The 24,737-nt window shown below is 39.3% G+C and overlaps 2 protein-coding genes across 2 annotated transcripts in view; both read right to left on the bottom strand.

Annotated features, from left to right (window-relative positions):
* Positions 1–17,118, bottom strand: part of CFAP299 (cilia and flagella associated protein 299) — a 511,892-nt gene extending 494,774 nt beyond the window's left edge. The window contains exon 1 of the mRNA XM_084883088.1: positions 16,968–17,118. Within this exon, the coding sequence (XP_084739214.1) occupies positions 16,968–17,078 (111 nt within the window). The 5' untranslated portion in view covers positions 17,079–17,118. The remainder of the gene's footprint in view (positions 1–16,967) is intronic.
* A 3,787-nt stretch (positions 17,119–20,905) lies between these two features.
* The window catches only part of PRDM8 (PR/SET domain 8), a gene marked incomplete at its 3' end in the record, with an annotated part of 28,436 nt that continues 24,604 nt past the window's right edge, over positions 20,906–24,737 (bottom strand). The window contains exon 7 of the mRNA XM_084865689.1: positions 20,906–21,109. Within this exon, the coding sequence (XP_084721815.1) occupies positions 20,906–21,109 (204 nt within the window). The remainder of the gene's footprint in view (positions 21,110–24,737) is intronic.

Raw genomic sequence — 24,737 nt, forward strand, 5'->3', positions numbered from 1 at the left:
GTCCCGGGTTCGATTCTGGTCAAGGGCATGTACCTTGGTTGTGGGCACATCCCCAGTAGGGGGTGTGCAAGAGGCAGCTGATTGATGACTCTCTCTCATCGATGTTTCTATCTCTCTTCCTTCCTCTCTGTACAAAATCAATAAAATATATATATATATATATATATATATATATATATATATATATATATATATATATATTTTTTTTTTAATTCTTTGTTTAACATTTCTTGTAGTTCAGGTCCGTTAACAACAAATTATCTTGGCTTTTGTTTGACTGAAAAAAAAAAGACATGTTTATTTCACCTTAATTTTTGAAAGACATATTTGCTGGATTATTAGTGCTGCAGGTTGATTTTTTATTTTTCAACACTTTAAAGATGTCATCCCATTTTCCCATGGCTGGTATTTTTTAAAAATATGTGTGTGCTTATTTTTTAGAGAGAGAGAAAAGAAGGAGAGAGAGAGAAACCTGGGTTGCTTTTCATATGCACCCTGAGTGCCCATTTACCACCCACTGACCCATTCACCACCCACAGCCTGGGCATCTGCTCTGACTGGATTCAAACTGGCGACCTCGATGATCAACCAACTGAGTAACACTGGCCAGGGCTATTTCTGAAGAGAAGTCTTCAGTCTCTCCTGTCTTTGCTTTATTCTACACTAGAGGCCCAGTGCGCGGAAATCGTGCGCTAGAGAAGGGGGGAGGTTCCTTAGCCCTGCCTGTGCCCCCTCGCATGGGGGATGTCCAACTGACAGCTTAGGCTCACTCCCCAGGGAGCAGGCCTAAGTCAGCAGTCGAACATCCCTCTTGCAGTCCAGGACCCCTTGCCCCTTACTGCTCACCTGCTCACTGCTCCTTATTGCTCAGTTCACTGCTCCTTAGTGCTACTGCAGAGGCGGGAGAGGCTCCCACCACCACTGCTGTGCTTGCTATTTGTGAGCCTGGTTTCTAGGTGAGTAGCACTCCCCCTGTGGGAGTGCACAGACAACCAGGGAGCAGCTCCTGCATTGAGCATCTGCCCCCTGATGGTCAGTGTGCATCATAGCAACTGGTTGTTTTACCATTTGGTTGACTTACATATTAGGGTTTTATAGAATATAAAACATAGAATAGAGGTCTGGTGCACAAATTTGTGTACTTGGTGGGGTCCAGCCAGACTACCCCTGATGTGGGCCAACAGGGGTGAGCCGGCTGGGGTGAGGGGCCATAGGCAGTTTGTGGGCTGGCCCTACCCCTGCTCGGGGTGGGGTGCCTGCTCTGGGGTGGGGCTGGAGGCATTCCAGTTATTCCACCATTCGGTCGATTTGCATATTACCCTTTTATTATATAGAATGTGTCCTACTTTACAATCCGTTAAGATTTTCTATTTATTACTGATTTTCAGTTTTAGGATATTCCTTGGAGTGTTTGTGTTTATTCATTTATTCTGCTTGAAATGCTTAGTACTCCTTGGCCCTATGAATTTATAGTTTTCACAAAATTTGAAACCTTTAGTCATTAGTTTTTCCAATATATTTTATTCCCTATTTCCCTCTGATTTTTCTGGGGTTATACTCATGTTTTTGTGGGAGGTTTTTTGGAAGAAAACATATCGTTTTTAAATTAAATTTAATAGTTTTGAGTATAATAGTTCATCTTAGTAAAAAAAAAACAAGCGATTACTTGTTAGAAAATGTATGTAAACAAGGCAATAATCTTTTACTAATGTTAATGTGTTTTTATTTCTCATATGATCATGAGTCATTAACATTTGGATGTTTGAGGTTTGAGAGTTTTAGCTACAGGAAGGCACCATGCAAAACAAAACCCAGTGACAGACACCCTGAAGAGAAGGCTTCGTTACTCTACAGGAGCTGTAAGACATGTGGCAATGCCGGGCCCCACCAAGTGGGCAGCGAATGTGGAAGACTTCATTCTGAACACATGGCTATATCCTACTGGGACAATGTTTGAAACCTCCCAGCTGCTGGAAGAAACACGTAGCCCTAAGGATGTACAATAGAAAGATGTCTTTGGGTTGCTCTGACTTTGGACCTCGGCAGACAGTTCCTAGTCAGAAGCCAGTAGGTCACTACCCCAGCCCTACAGGTTCCTAGAAAGCTATAGATTAGTGACTATGTCTGCACAGTTCACTCCCTGTACTGGGTTCTGGCTGTACCACAAACACACACAATGTGAGGGTAGACAGATTTGGGGTCTGCTCATGGAGGAGTCTGGGACAGGGGGCAACTGAGGCAGCCAGGTGTTTCTCATCCGAAGAAGAAAAGAGAAAAAAAAATAAAATGCTTGTGGCCACTGGAATGCTTGACATTGCCCCACAGGCTGCTGGGTTCAGTTGGTTTTTATTTGTGTCATTTGTTATGTTGTTTATTGTTGGAGAACAGTTGTAGCTCAGTCTTGGATTTCTGTACTGAACTCACTGATTTGTTATAATAGGGTTCCAGTTCATTTTCTTGCATTTTCATGGCAATCATACTACCAATAACTGATAATATTCTAACTCCTTCCAAGTATTTATGACATTTTTCTAGCATTGTTTTGGTCAGATTGTCAAAAATAAATAAATAAAATAAGATGGTGATTCAAAGGTAGGGGAGAGTAGGGGTAAGGGGGAGAGATCAACCAAAGGACTTGTATGCATGCATATAAGCCTAACCAATGGACACAAACAACAGGAGGGTGAGGGCATGAGTGGGAGGGGGACTAAGAAGGGTATTGGGGGAATAAGGACACATATGTAACACCTTAATCAATAAAGAAATTTAAAAAAAAAAGATGGTGATTCAAATGCTGAAATGTTTAACCACTAAATAAAAAGTTTACTACAACTGTTTGGTATATACTCTTTATCAAGTTAAATTAGTTTTAGAAATTTATCCTATGCTTTTTCTGCATCTATAGATATTATCAGGTTATTTTCTTTTTTAATTTATTAATGTCATAAGCTCATCCTGTGATAAATCACACTATTCTTACTGTAATTTATTATTTCTTAATACATTCCTGGGTTCATTTTACATTTCTTTTCATTCACTTTGTAAGTAAAATTCATCTTTAGCTTTTATCTTATGCTATCCTTTTCTGAATTAAAGTCAGGATTGCACAAGTCTGATAAAATGATTTAAGAAAATTAAAGTTACATCCTTTTCTTTTTAATTAAATCAGACATAAATAATTCTGTTTGTGAAAATTAAAACATGGCAGACATAGTCAATTTGTATTGTGTCAATTTAACTAAGCTAGAACTTAGTTTCCCATCATCATTTTGTTACATCATTTTGGTGAGGTTGGGCCACAAGAGACATTGGCAATAGATTGGGAAGGCAGAAGAGAAGAAGCAGCCATATTGTTCTAGCTCTTGTAGGACCTCCTTCATCAGCTTCCCCTACTCCTGGCCCAGATGCTTACGTATGCACAGCTCTGTGACTAAACCTGGCAGCATGTCCTACAGATCACCCACATCTTCAAAGTTGGAGGTGGAGGAGGGAGGCCTGATTCAAGTTCCAGTTTGTCATGTGAATTCTAACTCTTCCTTACAGGTCTGTTTGACCTTGTTATCCCCACTTCTCATGCACCTTTCCCTCCTGGCTCTCTGTTCTATGATTTTCAGCTCCAGCACCAGACTATTGCATAGACTATTTAAACAGTTCTCATTATGTCAGATCAAATATCTGTAAAAATACATACATGTGACACACATATATGTGTGTGGGTGTATTCCGCTTCTTTGATAGAACCCCGAATGATTCACAATTAGCTACTGGTAATGGTTTTAGAGCAATAGAAATTTAAGGATGGGTTCTCTAAACTGGCCCTAGGTTACCTGGAATGAGTTCTCTGAGCTCATTAAACACATGAAGAGCCCTGTTTACAATGGTAAAGAGTAACTTTTGCCTCTACATTCCACTGTAATCAGGCAAAAGTTATTTATCACCTCTAGATATCTGCAATGAAGACAAGGCTTTGGGTACCCAAGTGTTGGCTGCCAGGAGACATTTTAGTGTCAATGATAAGTTACGTGTGCCAAAAGCCTTAAACAAGGAAAATGAGGAGCTCAGGGGTTGGTTATAAGGAGGCTACTTAGCAGCAGGTTAGTTATATAGACCACTGCGGTCATGGAAGGAGAAAATATTTGGTAGTTTCATAATTTTAAGCGCTTTTTCCATAAATGATTTATATTGTGCTATACACATATGCAACCTTTTCATATAATTACTCATTATTTTAGTGCCCATTTAAAAGAATTGCTTGTTTGTTATATTTGCTAATTTTTCTATTGAATTTTATCTATTTCTTATTGATTCATAGGGCACTATTCTAGATAGCAAGTAGATTACACATTTTGCAAATATGTATTCTCAGGCAGTTTCTTATCTTTTGACTTATTTATGATATATTTTGTCATACAGAGATTAAAATTTTTGGCTAGGAAATTACATATCAAACCTTAATAAAATACATAGAAAACATTGCATCAATGCACGTACTAGAAAAAAAGAAGTTTGAAAATAAACTAACCGAGGAGAAACCAAGATGGTGGCATAGGTAAAAGCCTAACTGCAGCCTCACACAATTTCAAAAAATACAACTAAAATATAAAGTGGACATCATCCAGAACTACAGGAAAGCTGACTGACTAGAATTTGTACAACTAGAAGGAAAGAGAAAACCAGAAGGAAAATCAGAGGAGCTGTAAAAGCCTAAGGTACGGAGACATGTTGCATGTGTGGAGAGGACGAAGCCAGGGAGGAGAGGTGGCTGAGTGCCTGGTTGGCGTTCCCTAGCAGGAAGGAAATAAAAGCTCCGGACTGCGCTGAGCCCCATTTCTGACTGCACTAAACCCCAGTTCTGGGCGAGACCCTGGGGACCCAGGCTCATACAGAGGGATTCTAAGCTGTAAGGTGGAAACTCAGGGGAGCGGTGAAAAGCAGAGCCCTTGAGTCGCGCACATTGCGCACAGAGGATGGACTGTTGACTGTGCCACTGGATTGCCTTAGTGGGAAGGAGACAAATGCTCCAGACTGCACTGAACCCCACTTCCAACTACACTGAACCCCAGTTCCAGACTCATTGGGGGAGAGACTAGACTGTCTTGCAGTGGGCGAAACTCAAGGGCACCTTTCTCTCAGAGGTGCTTGCAATGAGTACCAAAGCAGCAAGTACCAAAGGACACTGAGGAACACTGAGACTCAGGAACCTCGTAGGGCGGGGCTGACAGGAAGACAAGGCTGTAGGCCCCACCCTGAAACTTTGCCCCATCCAAGCTGAGCACAGAGGCTTTTGAATAAGGCTGTCTCCCGGCATAGACACAGCTGATCCTCACAGCCAATTGGCCTGGAAGTTAGTTCCTCCCAGTGATACCAACAACAATTAAGACTTAACTACAATAGGCTGTACACACAGTCCACAAAGGGGTGCACCAAAAGTGTCTACCTCAGATAACTGGGAGGCTGACCCACTGAACCATATAGGACACCTTAGCACACAAAGCCACCCTACCAACTCATGGAAGCAGCGAAAATGCTGAGACAAGGAAACAGATCATAAATGAAAGAAATGGAGGACAAAAATCAACTGGATATAGAGTTCAAAACCACGCTTATAAGGGTTTTCAAGAATTTCCTAGAAAAGGCCAATAAAATAAACGAGACCTATGAGGATATGAAAAGGGATCAACTAGAAATAAAGAATACATTGTCTGAAATAGAAAATATTATACAGAGTCCTAAAAACAGACTGGAAGATCGCAAGAATCAAGTCAAAGATTTGGAACATAAAGAGCTAGAAGACACTCCTCCGCAGAAGCAAGAAGACAAGAAAATCCAGAAAGTTGAAGATAGTGTAAGAAACCTCTGGGACAACTTCAAGCGAACCAACATCAGAATTATGGGTCCCAGAAGATGAGAGAGAGCAAGATACCGAAAGAATACTGGAAGAAATAGTGACAGAAAACTTCCCCCACCTGGTGAAAGAAATAGACTTACAAGTCCAGGAAGCACACAGAACCCCAAACAAAAGGAATCCAAAGAAGACCACACCAAGACACATCATAATTAAAATTCCAAGAGCAAAAGACAAAGAGAGAATATTAAAAGCAGCAAGAGAAAAGCAGGTAGTGACCTATAAAGGAGCACCTATATGATTGTCAGCTGATTTCTCAACAGAAACCATGCAGGCCAGATGGGAATGGCAAGAAATATTCAAGGTGATGAATAACAAGAACCTACAGCCAAAAATACTCTACCCAGCAAAGCTATCACTCAGAATCGAAGGCCAGATAAAGAGTTTCACAAATAAAAAAAAGCTAAAGGAGTTCATCACCGCCAAACCAGAATTATATGAATTGCTGAAGGGGGTTCTTTCGGAAGAGGAAGAAAATAAAGATAAAAATTATGAACAACAAATACATAACTATCAACAAATGACTCTAAAAACCAAGGGAATTAAAAAATCTGATGAACAATATTAATTGATGAATATAATAGAATCAGAGGTATGGAAGGGGAGTGGTCTGACAATTCTTGGGGAAAAGGAGAATGGGGGGTGCGGGAAGAGACTGAACATAAACTGTGCACCTATGGATGAGGACAATGGGGGGTGGGGAAAGGGCAGAGGGTGGGTGGGAACCTGTTGCAGGGGGAAAAAATGAGAAACTTTTCTAATAATATGAACAATAAAGATTTATTTTTAAAAAAAAAAGAAAAGAAACTAACCATTCAACTAAAGAAAGTAGAGAAAGAAGACTGAAATCCACCAAAAATAGTATAGAAGGAAAAAAATTATTAAAACAAGAAAATGAATAAAATAGAAATGAAAATATACAAATCCAGTAAGCTCTGTATATAAAAGCCAACAATGTGGAAAAAAAAAAAAAAACCCTGGCTGGTGTGTTTAATGGCTAGAGCTTTGGCCCATGCACCTATGAATTTCAAGCTAGATTCCAAGTCAAAGTCACCAGGGTTGCAGATTCCATCCCCAACCTGTCAAGGCACATGTGGAAGACAAGAAATATCTCTCTCTCTCTCTCTCTCTTTCTCTCTCTCTCTCTCTCCTCCCTCCCTTCCTCCCTTCTTCTCTCTAAAAATCAATAGAAAACTATATCCTCTGGTGAGGATTTACAAAATAAATAAATAAACCAATAAAATAGATAACTTTGACAAGCTTGATGGTGGAAGGAAGGGAGGGTGGGCAGAAATTAAGGTGGTTTTATAAATTTCATGGTAGTAAACTGAAGAGGGTTTCAGCCTGGATTAACTCTTCTTTGTTGACTTTAGGAGGTGAGGTCATCTACTAACCAGTCAGAAATGTAAAGAGAGTAAAGATAGTTTTAAAAAGTTGGTGGGTGGGTGTGTGTGTGTGCATGCACGCAGTGAGGTGGGGGTGAGGCCGAGGGGGCAGAGGGGAGCAAAAGACATCAACAAGCAATTTACAAAAGAAATGCAAATTCTTTTAAGTAGATGATCAACCTTACTAATATTCAGAGAAATTAAAATTAAAAGAATGAGGCTTTTTTTGCAAACAAACAAAAGGTGTCTCATACACTGCTGGTGGCAGAGTAAATGCCTATTCCATAGAGCACTTTGACCTTGTCTATTACAGACTATCGAGTCCACATTTTAATATATTTATAACTGTACACAAGGAGGATGTGCCAAAGATGTTCATTTGACTGTTGTTTCTGAAAACTTTATAAGGAAAATGAATTTCTAAAGAACCATCCTAAGCATACAGTGGAATCAATGCAACAACCTAAAGAATAAGGAGAGCTCTGCAGAGTGACATTAAAATGTCTCCAAAATTTAATAATATTGATATTACCATTTATGTAGAAAATAACTAAGAATAATATATATTCATGTATAATAAAATATTTATATATAATAAAATGTATATAATTTTGAGGACTACTCGTTTGTATGCAAGAAGAAGAAAGATATTGTGGTGAAGTTCAGCTCTTGCTGTTGTATCTAGGCTCAGAAAAACAAATACTTATCATCCCCTACCTCCACCATCCAGTCTAGATTCCCCTCACTCTCAACTAATACCTCTGCCAGTCTTGGTGGCCTATCTAGTGGCATAAACCAAATCACCATTCCTGAAGGATCTCAACCACTGATCATAAAACCCTTCCTAGTTTCAGCTGCTGTTCTCAAACTGGACCACTCCACATCCACTGATTAGCTACTGACTATTTTGCAGTTGTTCTTTTGGGATCCTTTAGATGCCGCATTGTTTTCTCACCCATGGGTGGTGATACCTTCTTAGTGTCATGGCTATGATGGTTTCTCCCCATCTGCTTTTATGTTGGGGTTGACAGGAATAACCCTCAGCTACTTGTGTCAATGTTTTGCTATAGTTTTTGGGGGGTTTTCAATTCAGCTGTTCATGGCTTCTGGATCATCCTCTTCTCCTTATTCCCTCCTACCTTTCTGACCCCCTTTCATAATTCCATTTGTCAGTACCCTCTCTATGCCCATGCCCTAAGAAATGGTTGTTCTCCCACATATGGTCTTCAGCCCCCTGTTTTGTCTCACTCTACGCACTCTCCTGGGTTATACTCCTGCCTCTACTCTTGTCTCTTCCCAGCAGCAGCTTTTGAAGTCATTATGAATAAAACTGAATGAAACATACTTTATATACATAGAATATATAGTTCATAGGATTGTTTGAGACACTGAGGATGATATCAAGATCTTGTCATTCTAATGGTATTATGAGAAAGTGTTTGAAGTGTTGTGCATACGGCATTCTTGGTTCAGTTTCCCTCTCTGATCATCAGAATTCATGTCCTTGAGGAAACTACTGCTTTTTACTTGGGGAGAAATACTTCTGTGAACTTACTGAAAGAAAAATATATGACTCTTCTTAGGCAGAAAAAAAGCTAATTTATGCCATTATTTCTCTATTGACTAAACAAATGAGTATAATAGCTGATTCTGCAATATGTTAATTAAGATATTTCATAAGGAACAGTATTTACTCTGTTCAATAAATAATTGGGAAAAAACCACAATGGTTGCTTGTTACTTGACTTATTGTTTAATCATGGTACATTATGTTACTAAGCTATTTCCTAGAATCTTAGTCAATACCTGACAAATAATTTTAAGATTATATCCAAAATGTTTAATTTGTTTGATTTACTTTTTATTTTCTAAATAATGCACAGATAATCTCCAAATAAAACTTCCACATTACTAATCTCTATACATAATTTAGCCATAATGGGGATCCATTCATCAGAGAAATTTTTAAATGATTCTAATAATAACCCTTGATTTGTTATTTGAGAAAAGCAATTAATGTATGACTTTTAGTTGTCCAATGGTCACAAACAGCCATTGAAATGAAGGTACTGTGTTTATTTAATGTAGAAGAATTACCAAGAAAGAATCTGGGAAACCACAGTGGAAAAAAATATTGTCAAAACTTTTAAAAAGTCATATTGCTTTAGGGGATTGGTTTAATTGGGTAAGATAATATCAACTCCCAAAGCAAATATTGTTATTTGGGTTAGCTTATATAAATCTAACTGCTGATGCTGCTATAGATTTATTTTTATGGTGTATAGGTATCTAGTAAAATGAGAGCATAATAGACATAGAATGAGGAGCATCTTTTATCCTCCTTAACCATCTTTACCTCTCCAGCTCATCAATAGTTAACTGATATCACTCTTTATTTTTTTTCTCCTACTTCCTTTCCTTTCTAATCAAGCATCATATGAAAGAATATTGTGGTCATTATATTCATACACTAATGTATACTTATAGTGGTCTGAGATGTTAAATGATAATACGGAAGGTAGGGTCATGACAAGCAAATTCAAAAGAGATGATTAGAAGAATAAAAGTACAATTTACAAAGATATGGTCAGGATTCATGGAAAACATCATGGGATGTTGAAGCATCCTTGGACTAGCAACAGTGGGAAGTCCTTAATACCATTAGGCCTAAAAGGAGATTGGAGAGGAAACAGTTCCTACAATAAAGAATGCTGCCACATGGAGAGAGTGCTGTAGCTGATGAAATGAGCAGTTGGCCAAATCTAAGAATTCATTAGCAATCAAACCACAACCAGGAGGAACATGACAGGAAATAAATTCTCTGACTACTCTCTTTCAGCCCTCTGGTCTTCTATTGGCTGAAACAAACCCAAAGCTAAAAAAGCCTGGTTAATGACCTCAGAGAATAACTCCTGAAAGTACAAATAAGAGTGCAGAAGAGCCAAAACCGGTTTGGCTCAGTGGTAGAGGGTCGGTCTGCAGACTGAAAGGTCCCGGGTTCGAGTCTGGTCAAGGGCATGTACCTTGGTTGCGGGCATATCCCCGGTAGGGGGTGTGCAAGAGGCAGCTGGTCAATGTTTCTCTCTCGTAGACGTTTCTAGCTCTCTATCTCTCTCCCTTTCTCTGTAAAAAATCAATAAAATATATTTAAAAAAAAAAAAAGAGTGCAGAAGATGTTGGCGTAGGCAAATGCCTGTACTCACTGCCTCCCACAACCGCATCAAAATTACAACTAAAATACAGAACAACCATCATCCAGAACTGCTGGAAAACTGGCTGAATGGAAGTCCTACAAGTAAAGAAGTAAAGAGGAAAGCACACAGAGACTAGTAGGAGGTGGAGAGGCGCAGACGGGCTGGTCCTGCATCCACATGTGATGCTTTTAATCAGGAGGGAGATCGTCGCTGTGGAGGCTGCCCAGAGGAGCAAGGGGTCCCAGCCCCACACCAGAGTCCCAGCCCAGAGTTCCAGAGCTGGGAGAAGAAATGCCTGTAACTACCAGGTGGGGAAAAAAAAGGCAGTGAAAATTGGGGCTCAAAGACACAGAGGCTGCTAGAGACCCAGCTGCTCCCCTTAAAAGGCTGGCACACAAACTGAACTTACAAGGTCTCACTTCCTCCAAGCTCCAGTGCCAGGGTGAGGCTCTGGGGGACACAGATACATACGAGGAGGAACTGGATTGTCTGGCATCAGGGCAGGAACTCGGGGCAGCTTTCTCCCAGACAGAGGTGCTCACAGGGATCATTGTTCCTGTACTGAGATCTTCCCAGTCACAGGGCTGACTGGCAGTCATTTCTGTTTGCTCTACCCTGGTGATTCCCAGAGACCCGCCCCATCCAATTTTTAACCCCATCCAACCTGTGTGCCTCTGATTTTTATATAAATAGCCTGTCCTTGCTCGGGCTAAAATTTCTCAACAAGCTGCAGCTGGGTCAGGGAGCCACAAACCTATCAATAAAAGGACCAAGACCTGGCACTAGCACCAGCCTGCCTTGCTTCACAGCTGGGCTTCGTCTGGGCACTTCTAAATCCAATAAAAAGAGGAGGAATCTGAATATATCTCTATAGTTCCTGCTGGGTGGCCGAAGGCAGTGGCTGACATTACTCCTCCCTGGAGATCCAAGACCAGTGTATCCAGTGGTCAGTGTGAGACCATACCAGATTACAACTCTACACATAAATAAGCAACACACTTAAGGGGCAGATGCAGTGAGCACCAAAACCCCACCAAAGCAAGTCCTTCTTCATAAGAGTGTTTCCTGCACAGCAGCTCTCCCACTGTAGTTACAGCTGGTCCTCACAGCCAATTGGCCTGGCAGTCAATTCCTCCCAGTGACATCAACAATATTCAAGTCTCAACTACAACAAGACTGTGCACACAGCCCATAAAGGAGTGTACCTAGAGAGTCCACCTCAGATGATTGGGGAAGTTGAGCTACTGAGCCTTATAGGACACCTATCATACAAGTCCATTTTATCAACTCAAGGAAACATAGCAGCTCTACTCAACACACAGAAACACATATAGTGAAGCAGTCAAATGCAGAGACAAAGAAATATGTCACAAATGAAAGAAATAGAAGAAAGTTAATTACTGGATATAGAGTTCAAAATCACAGTTATAAGGTTACTCAAGAATCTTTTAGAAACCTCTAAGGGACTTAGTGAGACTTTCAGGGATCTTAGTAAGAATGCCAAAAAAAAAAAAAAAAAAAAAATGGAAAAGGACCAGTCAGAAATTAAGCATACACTGACTGAAATAAAGAATAATATATAAAGATTCAACAGAAGACTAGAGGATCCCAAGAACTGAATCAATTATTTGAAATATGAGGAAGGAAAAAACACCCAACCAGAAAAACAAAAAGAAAAAAGAATCAAAAAACATGAAAATAGTGTAAGGAGCCTCTGGAACAACTTCAAGTGTACCAACACCCACATTATGGTGGTGCCAGAAGAAGAGAGAGAGCAAGATATTGAAAACCTATTTGAAGAAATAATGGCAGAAAATTACCCCCACCTGGTGAAAGAAATAGACTTACAAATCCAGGAAGTGAAAAGAGTCCCAAAGAAAAGGAACTCAAAGAGGACCACACCAAGACACATCATAATTAAAAAGACAAAGAGAGAATCTTAAAAGCAGCAAGAGAAAAGCAGTTAGTTACCTACAAGAAAGTGCCCATATGACTGTCACCTGATTTATCTACAGAAACTATGCAGACCAAAAGGGAGTGCAAGAAATATTTAAAGTGATGAATAGCAAGGACCTACAACCAAGATGACTCTACCCAACAAAGCTATCATTCAGAATTGAAGGTCAGATAAAGAACTTCACTGATAAGAAAAAGCTAAAGGAGTCCATCACCACCAAACCAGTATTATAAGAAATGCTGAAAGGTATTCTTTAAGAAGAGGAAGAAGAAGAAAAAGGTAAAGGAGTTCATCACCACAAAACCAGTATTATATAAAATGTTAAATGGTATTCTTGAAGAAGAAGAAGAAGAAGAAGAAGAAGAAGAAGAAGAAGAAGAAGAAGAAGAAGAAGGAGGAGGAAAATATGAACAACAAAATGGCAACAAATGCATATCTATCAACAATCAAATCTAAAAATCAAAATAGCCCTAGTCGTCTTGTCTCAGTGAATAGAGTGTCAGCCTGTGCACTAAAGGGTCCCAGGTTTGATTCCGGCCAAGAGCACATGCCTGGGTTGTGGGCTTCATTCCCAGGAGGCAGCTGATCAATGATTCTCTCTCATCATTGATGTTTTTGTCTCTCTCTTTCTCCCTTTCTCTCTGAAATCAATAAATAAATATAAAAATTAAAGAAAAATAAACAAATAAACAAAAATAAGGAATCTAATGAACAAATAAACTGGTGAATAAAATAGAATCAGAGACATGGAAATGGAACAGCCTGAAGATTTTCAGAAGGATTAAACAAAGATCTTATATGCATATATCCATTACTTATGGGCACAGGCAATACGGTAGCAAAGGCCTGGGGTGGGGTGGGAGCTAGAAAGGAAAAAAATAGAGGTATCTGTAATAATCTCAATAATAAAAATTAAAAAATAATAGTAAAAAAAAAGAATGGAAAAGGGTAGAGAACGAATCCAGCAAAAATAGTATGGCCATTTTGCATGGGAATCATTGGTACTAATTTTTATTGAAAACTTTTGGCAGTAGAAAAATATACACTGAGTGGCCAGATTATTATGATCTCTGAACACATAATAATTATGATCTCTGAACACATAATAATCTGGCCATTCAGTGTGTGTGTGTGTGTGTGTGTGTGTGTGTATATATATATATATATATATATATATATATATATATATTATATATTATATATATTATATATATTAGAGGCCTGGTGTGTAAATTCATGCATGGGTGGGGTCCAGCCAGCCTGGCCAAGGGAGGGGACATGGACAGTTGGCCGGGCTGCCTGCTGGTTGAACTCCTGGTCAAGGGGACAATTTGCATATTAGCCTTTTATTATATAGGATATACACTGAGTGACCAGATTATTATGTGTTCAGAGATCATAATAATCTGGCCACTTAGTGTATGTCACAATAAAAGAGTACCTGAAAGATATACTTGCAAATGTTTGCTGATTAAATCAAAGTTAGGCTGGACTATAAGCACTATACTAAAGTTAGGTGACTAAGATCAAGCCTAGAACTGACTCTTACTATAATTCCTAGCAATTAAGGCAATATCTACTCCCATAGCTGCTTGGTGAAGGTTTATTAATTAAACAGATAGTTGGATGAATGCATGCATGGACAGATGGATGTATAGATGACTCATGAAAGTTTACAGACATAAAAGCCCTTAAATGTAATCTAGTCCAACTCCTTCATTTTTCAGATGAATTAATGGAATTTCAAACTGGTTTAATATACCATAATATAAAATTAGAACCCAAATCTCATGATTCTGGGGTCTTTTAACTTTAATATGCTATCTCTCGTTTACCATTTAAAAAATGCTCCATTCAAACCAAAGTCAATAACTGATGATCACCCCCCCCAAAAAAAATAATAATAATCACTTTCCAGATCATGCATGTTCCATGACCCCTTACACATGCCTGCCACACTAGCTATATCCTAAACAATTCTGAGAAGCCCACTTGTCTCTGCAATCTATATGAGCAAGTAACCTGCATCCTCAGTAAGTATTTGAGAATCTAGGTCCACAGATCTAATGGCACTTAAAATGTCACTACTCAACACTATTAAGACAAATATATATAATATCATCATTCAACCAAATCTTCATCTTGCTTTTTATGAAAGTACTAGTAGCCTGGTGCACAAAATATATGCACAGGGGTTGTCCCTCAGCCTGGTCTGTACCCTCTCCAGTCTGGGTCATCCCTCTCCCAATCCAGGACGCTGGATCCTAATCACTCACCTGCCTACTGGCCTGCTGACCCCCAACTACCCCCCCTCCCCCCCCACCAGCCTGCTCAACCCCAACTGACACCCCTGCTGGCCTGCTTGCCCTCAACTTCCCCCCTCCCTCCGGCTCAACCCTAACTGTCCTCCCCTCCTGGCCTGATCACCCCTAAATGCCTCTGCCTCGGCCCGCTACCATGGCTTTTTCTGGAAGGACTTCTGAAAGGTCTCCCAGTCTAATTAGCATATTACCCTTTTATTAGTATAGATAATAAGAATAAGCTTAATCAATCCCAAATTTAAAAGTAAATTTATCATTCCCCAAAATATAATCACCATTTTCCATTTTGAAGACCTTTAAAGTTCTGATTGATGAAACACAAAGTATTAATTTCTCACTCCTAATCAACATTAATAATTTTATTTCCCTGCTCATATAAAAAACCCTGCCTTAAAAAAAAAATGAAACCCTTCTTAACTATAGTAGGCTTATGCTTGGCAGTTTTCCACATGTGCTATAAAGATGATTTTATTTTATTGAGATGTTTATTGTCTGTATTTCATTCTTTTTAAACATTCAAAAATTAAATACAGACACTGTTGAGCACCATTATTTCCCCCCTTCATTTCAGTGATTTAGATGCAAGGTATAAACTCAATTCCATGACTTTAAACATATTACCTGTATAAAAACTTAAAAGCTTGTTTTTCAAGCCAGAAGCCATGTTGGAAATATTACTTGGATTCAGTTTTCAACATCATTCCAGAAAGATCAAATTACTTGTCCGAGGTCACACAACTGGTTTGTGGCAGAGCTAGAACTAAAATTAGATGTTTCTATTCAAATTATGTTCATATCTAGCACATGAATATGTTTGGGAGAATAAGTACTATTCAAATCTTTGACTTCACTTTAAGCAAAATCCCGCTTAATATGACATTTGGATTCCAAATATTTCAATCCACAAAATGCTTAATTACGTTGTTGCAAACAAGGAGTTTGGGAAGTTGGCTGCAGGATACAAATCCTTTTCAAGTTCGGGTGTGGGTTGGTGTCACATAGTGGTGGTCTTTCTGTCTAACCAAAGAGGAAGGGGCCAATTTGGGGTTCTGGGGCTTGTCCAGAAGAGCAGAGCCATTTCATTGACCTGGTCTGGGAATATGCCAGGGCTATGGGGACCCACCCTCCACCTTCCGCTTCTGAGGTCGGGTGGCCTATTATTTTCCTGTCCATCCGGGTTCTCCTTGAGGGGACAAAAACTATCTCCGCTCAGCCCTTCCCCCAATCAATACCCCATCAAACTCACACACACACACACACACACACACACACACACACCTTTAAGAAACTGGGAGAGGCATGGTTGCTGGGTAGAAGGCAGTAGCCAATCTCATCACGTCTGATTTTGCTGTGTTGCAAGCTTTCCTTTCTTTTTTTTTCTTTTTTTTATTCTATCAACATTAGCTGTGATCATCCATTTGATAAATAGGAGTCAGTAGCATGCAGGCACAGCGACCTGAGTACCTACCTGTAATTAAAGGGAAGTTTATGGGACCAGGTGCCCAATACAACACCAGATACACCAGGTGAGTGTCGTTAGCTTCTATCTTTTTTTTTTTATTGTTTAAAATATTACATATATTAGTACATATATCTCCTTCCCCCTCTCCCCCCATTGACTTTCCCTCAGCTTCCTTTACCCCCTGTTGCATGCCCTCATCACACCCCTCCAGTGTCTTGTGTCCATTGGGGTGCTTACATGCATGCATACAAGTCCTTTGGTTGATCTCTTTCTCTCCCTCCCCAACACTCTCCAGCCTTCTCGCTGTAATTTGACCGTCTGGTCTGATCGGTGCCTAACAGCCTCTGTCAGCTTCTATTCTTCAGTACAAGTTGGCAGAGGAAAGAGAAACAGGGTGTCAGACCTGCGTTACAGCAGAGTCTCAGCAGGCCTCCGACTGCAGGCACCAGTTGGAGGAGAATGAAGGGGACGGGGGAGCAGCCCGGGGGGTGGCCCGTGAGGCCGAGCTTCGGAGGCTCAAGACACCCCGTGCACACGCGCGGCTTTCTGCAGAGGGTGACACTAAGGGCCCAGATTGTGAACTGGCCCAGGCCTTCTCGCAGGGCAGGAAGGACAGACACTGTCGCCGGGAAACTGCGCGGCCGGACGTTCGCCGCCAGGGGGCGACCACCCCACGAAGCGGGGCCTCGGAGGGACCGAAAGACTGGCCGGCGATGGCCACTCGGCGGCGCTGTCGCCCTTACCTCCAGGTAGAACAAGTCCACGGTCGTGATCTGCGAGTCGAGGAAATCTTCATAGGTGTTGAACTGGGTGACTATGTTGTCCACCGCCGTCAGCCCGTCATCCTGATCCATTGCGGTTGCCGTGGCTGAAGCGTCCCTAGCAACGCAGGCGGACGGTTCCACCCACTTCGTTCCCGGCCAGCAGTTGGGAGCTGGGGAGTTGATCCCGCCCCCGGCGGTGGTCACCGGTCAGGGCTTCCGCCCCATTCCTGGCATCACCTCCCAGGACACACTCCCAGGCCAGGACTGACACCTCAGCTGGCTCAGACTTGGGGGGAATGTGGAGCCAGAGAGAGAGAGAGAGAGAGAGATGCAAAGTACACTGCAAAATTCAAAATTATAAGACTACCAGGATATCACACAAAATAGTATAGACCAGCGCTTCTAATCTCACCCTGAAACAATGTTATTATGCGAGACAGAAATAGCGAGGTTAGTTCTCTGGTAACTGAAGATCGCTCTATACATGTTTCTGTAAAGAGCAGATCTCACAACAGAAGTCTCAGGTAATGGTCTGTGGCCGAACCCAATTATTTGAAAAGTTATAACGTAAAAGCAAGTTATTGCTAGTGTTTGAGTATGAAGAAGAATTTATGAATTTCCCAAAGGAAGGAAGCTTGAAGACAATATATTGGAAGACTTCTTTTGGCACCAAGTGCTTGTTTTATAAACTTTTTACTTTGTAAGTTTCAATAAGCACACAATGAAAGATCTTGACTTGTTGACGCTGCTATATATATATATATATATATATATATATATATATATATATATAATTTTATTGATATTTAGAGAGGAAGTGGGTTAGAGACAGAAAGACAGAAACATCAATGAGAGAGAAACATTCATCTGCTGCCTCCTGTATGTTCCCCACTAGAGATGGGGATTGCAACCCCCTTGCCCCGTGCCCTGACCAGGAATTGAACCAGCAACCTCTTGGTTCATGGCTCCACACTCAACCACTGAGTCACCCCTGCTGCATGAAGCTGCCTTTTTTAAAGGGTGAAATATCTGTGGAAACTTCGAAAGTAAAGTTTTACAATCAAGACTTTTCCTCTAGAACAAAGTTTTGCATATTGAAAACATGAATTAATGTAATCCAACATGGGTTTTGGAATCCATTTTTTTATTTTAATATTCTTCAAATCATCTTTAGGAATTAACACATATTACAACGGTGAGCTTGTGGTAATTGTAATTTGGTAAGTACTTACTGAATTGATTTCGAAGATCTTCACAGATGATCTAAAAAAAAGTTTTATTTCAATGAAAGCATCTAGTAAGATACTTCACCTTTAGTTGGCTTTCCCTTAAAAAGGTAATCTCAACAATTAAAATGTCACAAATATACAAATGTTAAGTAATATAGACACAATAATCTCTAGCATATCAATGACTTGTTTTTGAATTAATGAATATGTTCTGAAATGTTTAAAGGGCATTTTGGAAATTGTTTTAAAATGAAATTTAATGATTGAATTTAGGTGAAGAGAAAGAAAGGAGAGAGAAACCCTGGACACTCATAACATGGCAGCAACAAAAACAAAAGCATTTATTGAGTGCTTCCTGTATGCCACACATGTCCTAAGTGCCAACAATGAATCACACCCTTGTTAGTGTTTGTGCTAAAATTATTGGTCACAAACAATTTGACTTCAACTAATATTTTAAAAGATATGAAAATTTAAGTAGTTCCAGAATGAGAAGTTCATTTTACCTAAGACATTCTGACAGAAGACATATGTCTCAGTTTTATAAGTCCCACCTGAAAGAGGCATTATTCTGGGCTAACTGAATACAAAAAAAAAGGACTTAGAAAAGTTTCAATCACTTAGTTTGTTCAGGAATGATAAATATTTGCCTTATTATAATAATGTTTATTCTTTACCACATGCCAACTCTTTTCTAAATACTTTTACATATATTATTTTATTTAATCATGATGATAAATCAACGAGGAAAGTAGCATAAGCATTACTCTCTAGAGACAGAATGAGCCTAAATGAATTGGCCAAAGTTTTTTTTTTTTTAATATATTTTTATTGATTTCAGAGAGGAAGGGAGAGGAAGAGATAGAAACATCAATGATTACAGAGAATCATTGATTAGGTGCCACCTGTGCCCCTATTGTAGATTGAGCCCACAACCTAGGCATGTGCCCTGGACCGGAATCTAACCTAGGACCTTTCAGTCTGCAGGCTGACACTCTATCCACTCAGCCAAACCAGCTAGGGCTGGCCAAAGTTTTAAAGATAAAAAAATAACAACGTAGTTTATTATCCCCAATTTTCCACAAAAAGAAAGCAGAGGTAAATAGAGGTTTGAAGAGCCACATGGAACTAATTATGAAAGTTGCTTTTTGTTTATTAGAAAACAATATATGTCAAATTGTGAATGGGAACATGGATTGACACAAAGAAAAGTATCAAAAGGGATGGTATATTATGAGTGGAGGCAGGGAAGATCAGAGCCTGTATAGGGAAAAGTGCACATTATTTTCACAGCTATGAGGGGCCCAGTAAGAGAGCAAAAGAAAAGAAGCTGACTGGAGGAGGAAAACTAGTAGGAAGACTTCAAATGCTAGGTTCGCATACGGTGGTAATCATAGCCTTGAATAAGAGGGACACAGTGAGAATGAGTTTGATTGCTGATCGGGCACTCCTGAAAGAAAGTATCTCAGGGCTAACCGTAAGCACTAATTGCATTTACTATGTTTGCCTTCTAGTTCTCCTCCACCAGAATCATCACTTTCAAGAAACAGCAAAGCATAGGGTCTCTTTGGGTCCATTAAATGTAGGCCTTCATTGACAAGGACCTATATGTTAATAAAAGGTTAGGCTATTGTTAGCCCATGTATCATTCTATTATGACTCATTGTGCTTGTGGAAATCTCATTAAATCTGCCATTTGGCCAACAGCTTTTTGAAGAAGTAATCTCTAAAGTGTTTAAATTTAAACACAGAAATATTTTCAGTTTAGTAAGATCTTTCAACTAAAAATACTGAGTGTTTTTTCAACAAACCAGTTTCTCCATAAATATTGAAAGCAAAACAATTTATAAATTTAGACTTGTTGCTTACAAAAATACTTGAATGATAATAGGCCTAATTCAATGTGTGTGTGTGTGGTTTTTTTTTTTGTTTATTTGTTTGTTTGTTTTTCACTTTCAGACCTGTGTCTGATAAATTACATGAGAGGATGGCAACAAAGAAATTAATGAGCTTCAGTAAGTCTATGTTTCCTGTTGCAAAGTCTGTTATGATTGGGAGATACTTTATTTTGAATAACTTGCATTCCTACTTAAAGTCTAGGGTTTTTTTTTAAAAAAAAAGATTGAAACCTGCAATTTAGTACTCAAACCCAAAGAAATTCTATTCTTTGCAAAATAATCAGCAAGTATTATATATATTTACAACAAAATTACAGAATGTGAGAGAGAAGAAACCCATGCTATGTAAGAATAACAAAATATATGTGGCTGAATAAAAATAAGGGAGGGTGAGCACAATATAGGAATGTAGGCAAAATATAGGATAAGCATCTCTGAAATAAATAGGCTTTGGCACTGTACTTAGCTGGTGGAAGTATATAAAAGAATTTCAAATCTCTGCACTTTTTTTATTTTCAAATATTCAGTAATATACCATGATATCTGGGGAAGTAAGTAGCAAACATCCTTTGGTATTGTTGATATGATAGAAAGGGGAATGCCTTGATTATTTTGCTAATAAGATGCTAAATACTCTGAGTAAGAACTTGAGGCTCCATTAAAATGGATTAATAATACATTACCATATTATAGAAAGAAAAACATATGCACACGGGAGTAAGATAAGAGATTTGTGTCTGATGTTGCCCAATTCCTTAAGTTTCTATGGGTTGCAGGTGAGGACTATTGCCTAATCATCAGCCAAGGAGAGCTCTTTTGCACTTTGTAATAATGATGACACTGAATTTATTGAAGGTGTTTCTTGTGATGAGGTCACTGGACTGCCACACCATCTCAGTTCTTCTAAATTGCTGAAGTTCTGGTTCCACAGCTTCTCTGTCATGGAGACAGCTGTGTTCATGTGTTGTAACTCATTCATTTTCTCCTCCTTTATCTGACAATATAAAAGGAACAACCCAGAAGAAAGACAAATATGAGATGGAACTGCTCCCAGGAGTGGGTCGGCAGGTGTCAGCAGCTGCTAAAGATTGAAAGCTATTATTGTGCTACGGCATAGAGCAGTGGTCGGCAAGCTCATTAGTCAGAGTCAAATATCAACAGTACAACGATTGAAATTTCTTTTGAGAGCCAAGTTTTTTTAAACTTAAATTATACAGGTAGCTACATTGTTGTTAACTTAATTAGGGTACTCCTAAGCTGGCCTTTGCTAAAAAGACCCTCGTGTGGCTTGCGAGCCGCAGTTTGCCGACCACTTGCATAGAGGCTGGATCTAATTGCCACAACCATCTCTCTTGAACAGAGGAAAACGTGGGCTCCCTCAGGGCTCTATACTGTTTTTCTTACAGTTTCACTGAAAAGTCCCTCAACCTCTTTGCCTACATGGAAATCAGGCCCTGCCCTAAAACACCACTTTCCTGCGTGGTCCCAACACTCCCAGAAAACGTCACACAGGAATGCATGGTCACCAGTGTGCTCAGAATAAATTAATATCTTGGAATGTATTTATGAAGAAAAGTCAAAAGTTTTTATAAATGGACACTGTTACATTTTTCAAAATTATGTGGTTACTATTAGCCAAATGAGCACAAAAATATTTATTTCAATAACTAAGAGCAGATATCTGTGGCAACCACTGTGTCTCAGCAATGAGAATTTAAATTTAAACTTATCTTAATGAACTTACTTGTTGGCCTTGGCCAGTATGGCCCAGCGGTAGAGCATAGGCCGGCTCACACACCACAGAGTCTCGGGTTCAATTCCCCTTTAGAAGCATGTACCTGGGTTGCAGGTTTGTTGCCTGGCCAGGCTTCCACTCTCTCTAAAAATCAATAGAAAAAAAAATACTCTCTGGTGAGGATTAACAACAACAACAAAAGAATACGCAGCTGAAACTGGGTTGGCTCATTGGATAGAGCATCAGCCTGCCAACTGAAGGGTTCCAATTCTAGTAAAGAGCCTGTACATTGGTGTGGGCACATCCCCATTGGGGAATGTGCAGGAGGCAGCTGATCGATGTTTCTAGCTCTCTATCCCTCTCCTTTCCTCTCTGTAAAAAAGGTCAATAAAATATTTTTTTTTTTTAAGAATCCCAGGTATCACATTTTCTATCAGGACCTCATTAGCATTTTTATTGTTCAGATTCTTTTTATCTTTCTCTAAAAACTTATTTTCCATGTCCATTCAGAATATCTACTGTCATACAAATATTCCAATCTATTAAGGCTAACCCATATCCATCTATTTTTTCCAAATTATTGCTACTCTCAGTCACTAACATCAGTGCCATGTCTCTGATTTGCATTATAAAACACTGAGGCACAGGAGGTGAAGGCTGCCAGGGGAATAGAATGGCTGTGAGCTGTGAGCGTCTGTAAAATGTGGCTCTAACATATGCTTATTAATAATGCATTTAGTCCGGTTTATGACACCATGTACAATGCACTATACTTTTAATTTTTCCCTTTCTGTTTACTATTAGTTTATGAGTCAATTATTGAATTTTGAGGGGTTTTATAAAGGGCTGCTGATAAAAATTGAATGCAAAGTACACTGAGAACCTTTCAGAATAAGCAATCTGGAGAGCAGACAGTTTTTTACTTCATGTTCTTTTGTAATGTTTCCCAGTAGATTACATATTCCAGAAAGAGAATATGTACATGTAGCAGACAGTAAATTCCTGAATTTAAAAAAAAAAAAATGTAGTGTAAGCATACTGTTCCTTATTTTGATTAAAAATCTAGCATTTGCCTTGAAGCATTACTGCAATGGCAGCTAACAAGAGCAATGTGACTATTGGCAATCATTCTAATTAACTTAAGCCACCCCAAATTTTCAAATAATTATTAATACACAGTGAAAATCTGATCTTTAATCTAAAACAGGCTAAAAAGATGCTAAGTAAATTAAATATAAAATTAAAATTCATACTGATTTCTGGAAGTTTGGCCTGAATAATTATTCAAGAGTGAAGAATTATGTTATTTTTATGAAAATTTATTGACCATTATAATATACATGATTACATGACCAATTTGTTCCTCTACATATTAATCAATCTTAATTAATAGCTTTTTTTAGGCAAATTTAATTTTTATGTAGGTCTTTAAATACTAACAAAAAAAGTAATTAAACCTTCTAAAAGGTTAAGACAATTTAAGACAATTTTCCTGAGAAGCCCACATTTAATAGACATAGTGCTAATTTAGGTTTTAGAAAAATCAAGGTCCAATTATGTTTATTTAATTAGAAACCATAATCAAATCATATAACTTCTTTGTATCTTACTCTATTGAGAGACGATGATAAATTACAACTTCCTTCAAGTCACAGTTAATCAGTGAGGTTAATTGAGAGAAATGAGCTACATGAAACAGAAACCATCTTCTCTGCTCTTCATTTTAAGTCATGAGCTTTCGATTCATGAGGTCTGCACCCAGGAAATCAGGTGACAGCTGGCTTCCAATCACTGTTCAGTTTCTCGGTCCAGAACCTATTGCCCTGAACCTCTATGCCATGCTCCAACCATCGGGACCTTTCCATTACTGATGAGGGTTTGTCATTCTTCCATTTACAATCTAACTTCGCTTTTGTGCCCTATATTTTACTCTTCCTTCCCAGTTATGATCTTGGTCACTGCTCTGGCCTGGAGATGGATTATTTTTTTAAGTGTCTTTATTGTTGAAAGTGTTACAGATGTCCTTTTTTTCCCCACTGACCCCCTCCATGGCGACCCGCCAACCCTCCCCCTCCCCTTCATCACATTATTGTCTGTGCCCGTGGGTTATGATATATGCAAATAAATTCTTTGGTTAATCTCTCCCCATATCCCTCACCCCGCCTTCCCTCTGGGACTGGTTAGTCTGTTCCTCATTTCTATGTTCTGGATCTATTTTGTTCGTCTTCCTCTGAGTAATGCATTTTTAGCCCAACCACCTGTGGGTGGCGCTCTTGCCTGCGTCTCCCCGCCCTGAAAGCGAACCTCAGGCTACTTCTGTGTCTGCAGGAACAGCTTTACTCCGTGAGGAAGGCCATACCATGGTGTGGTTTGAAGGGCATTAGACATGCCAGCCGAAAAACCTCCCTGGCAGTCTACCTGAAATTCCAGGATCGTTTGTGTTGCACCTTAAAATAAGGGTGTTGTTTTGAATCTGAATCCTCCTGGCCCCCACTTCTACCCTTTCCCATTGAAATAGCTGGTTTTCCTACATTATTATTGAGAACTCAAGGTTTTTTAAGATTTCAACAGTTGTGTTATAGCAGAACAGATGGTGCTTAGGAAGCAAGATTTTTGTTTCTTATAATCAATTTTTTCCCTTTTATTCTACTTAGTATTTAAAAGGGGAAAGGGTATTTAAAAGGGGGGAGGGGTGCCTCATCACTAAGGACAAGAAATTGGTGTGCAAAGAAGAGGAGACTGGCCCAGGAATGATGGTAACAGGAGTGATGAAACTGCAACAAAAATGATAAAAATCCAAGAGAACCCAGGAAACAGTAGCCAGACTGATCCTCACAGGTGATTCTACCTCCTAAAACTTCGGATGTTCTTAGTTTTTGTTTAACTG

Source organism: Pipistrellus hanaki (genome assembly GCF_964339955.1).
Source record: "Pipistrellus hanaki genome assembly, chromosome: 1".
Lineage (NCBI taxonomy): Eukaryota > Metazoa > Chordata > Mammalia > Chiroptera > Vespertilionidae > Pipistrellus > Pipistrellus hanaki.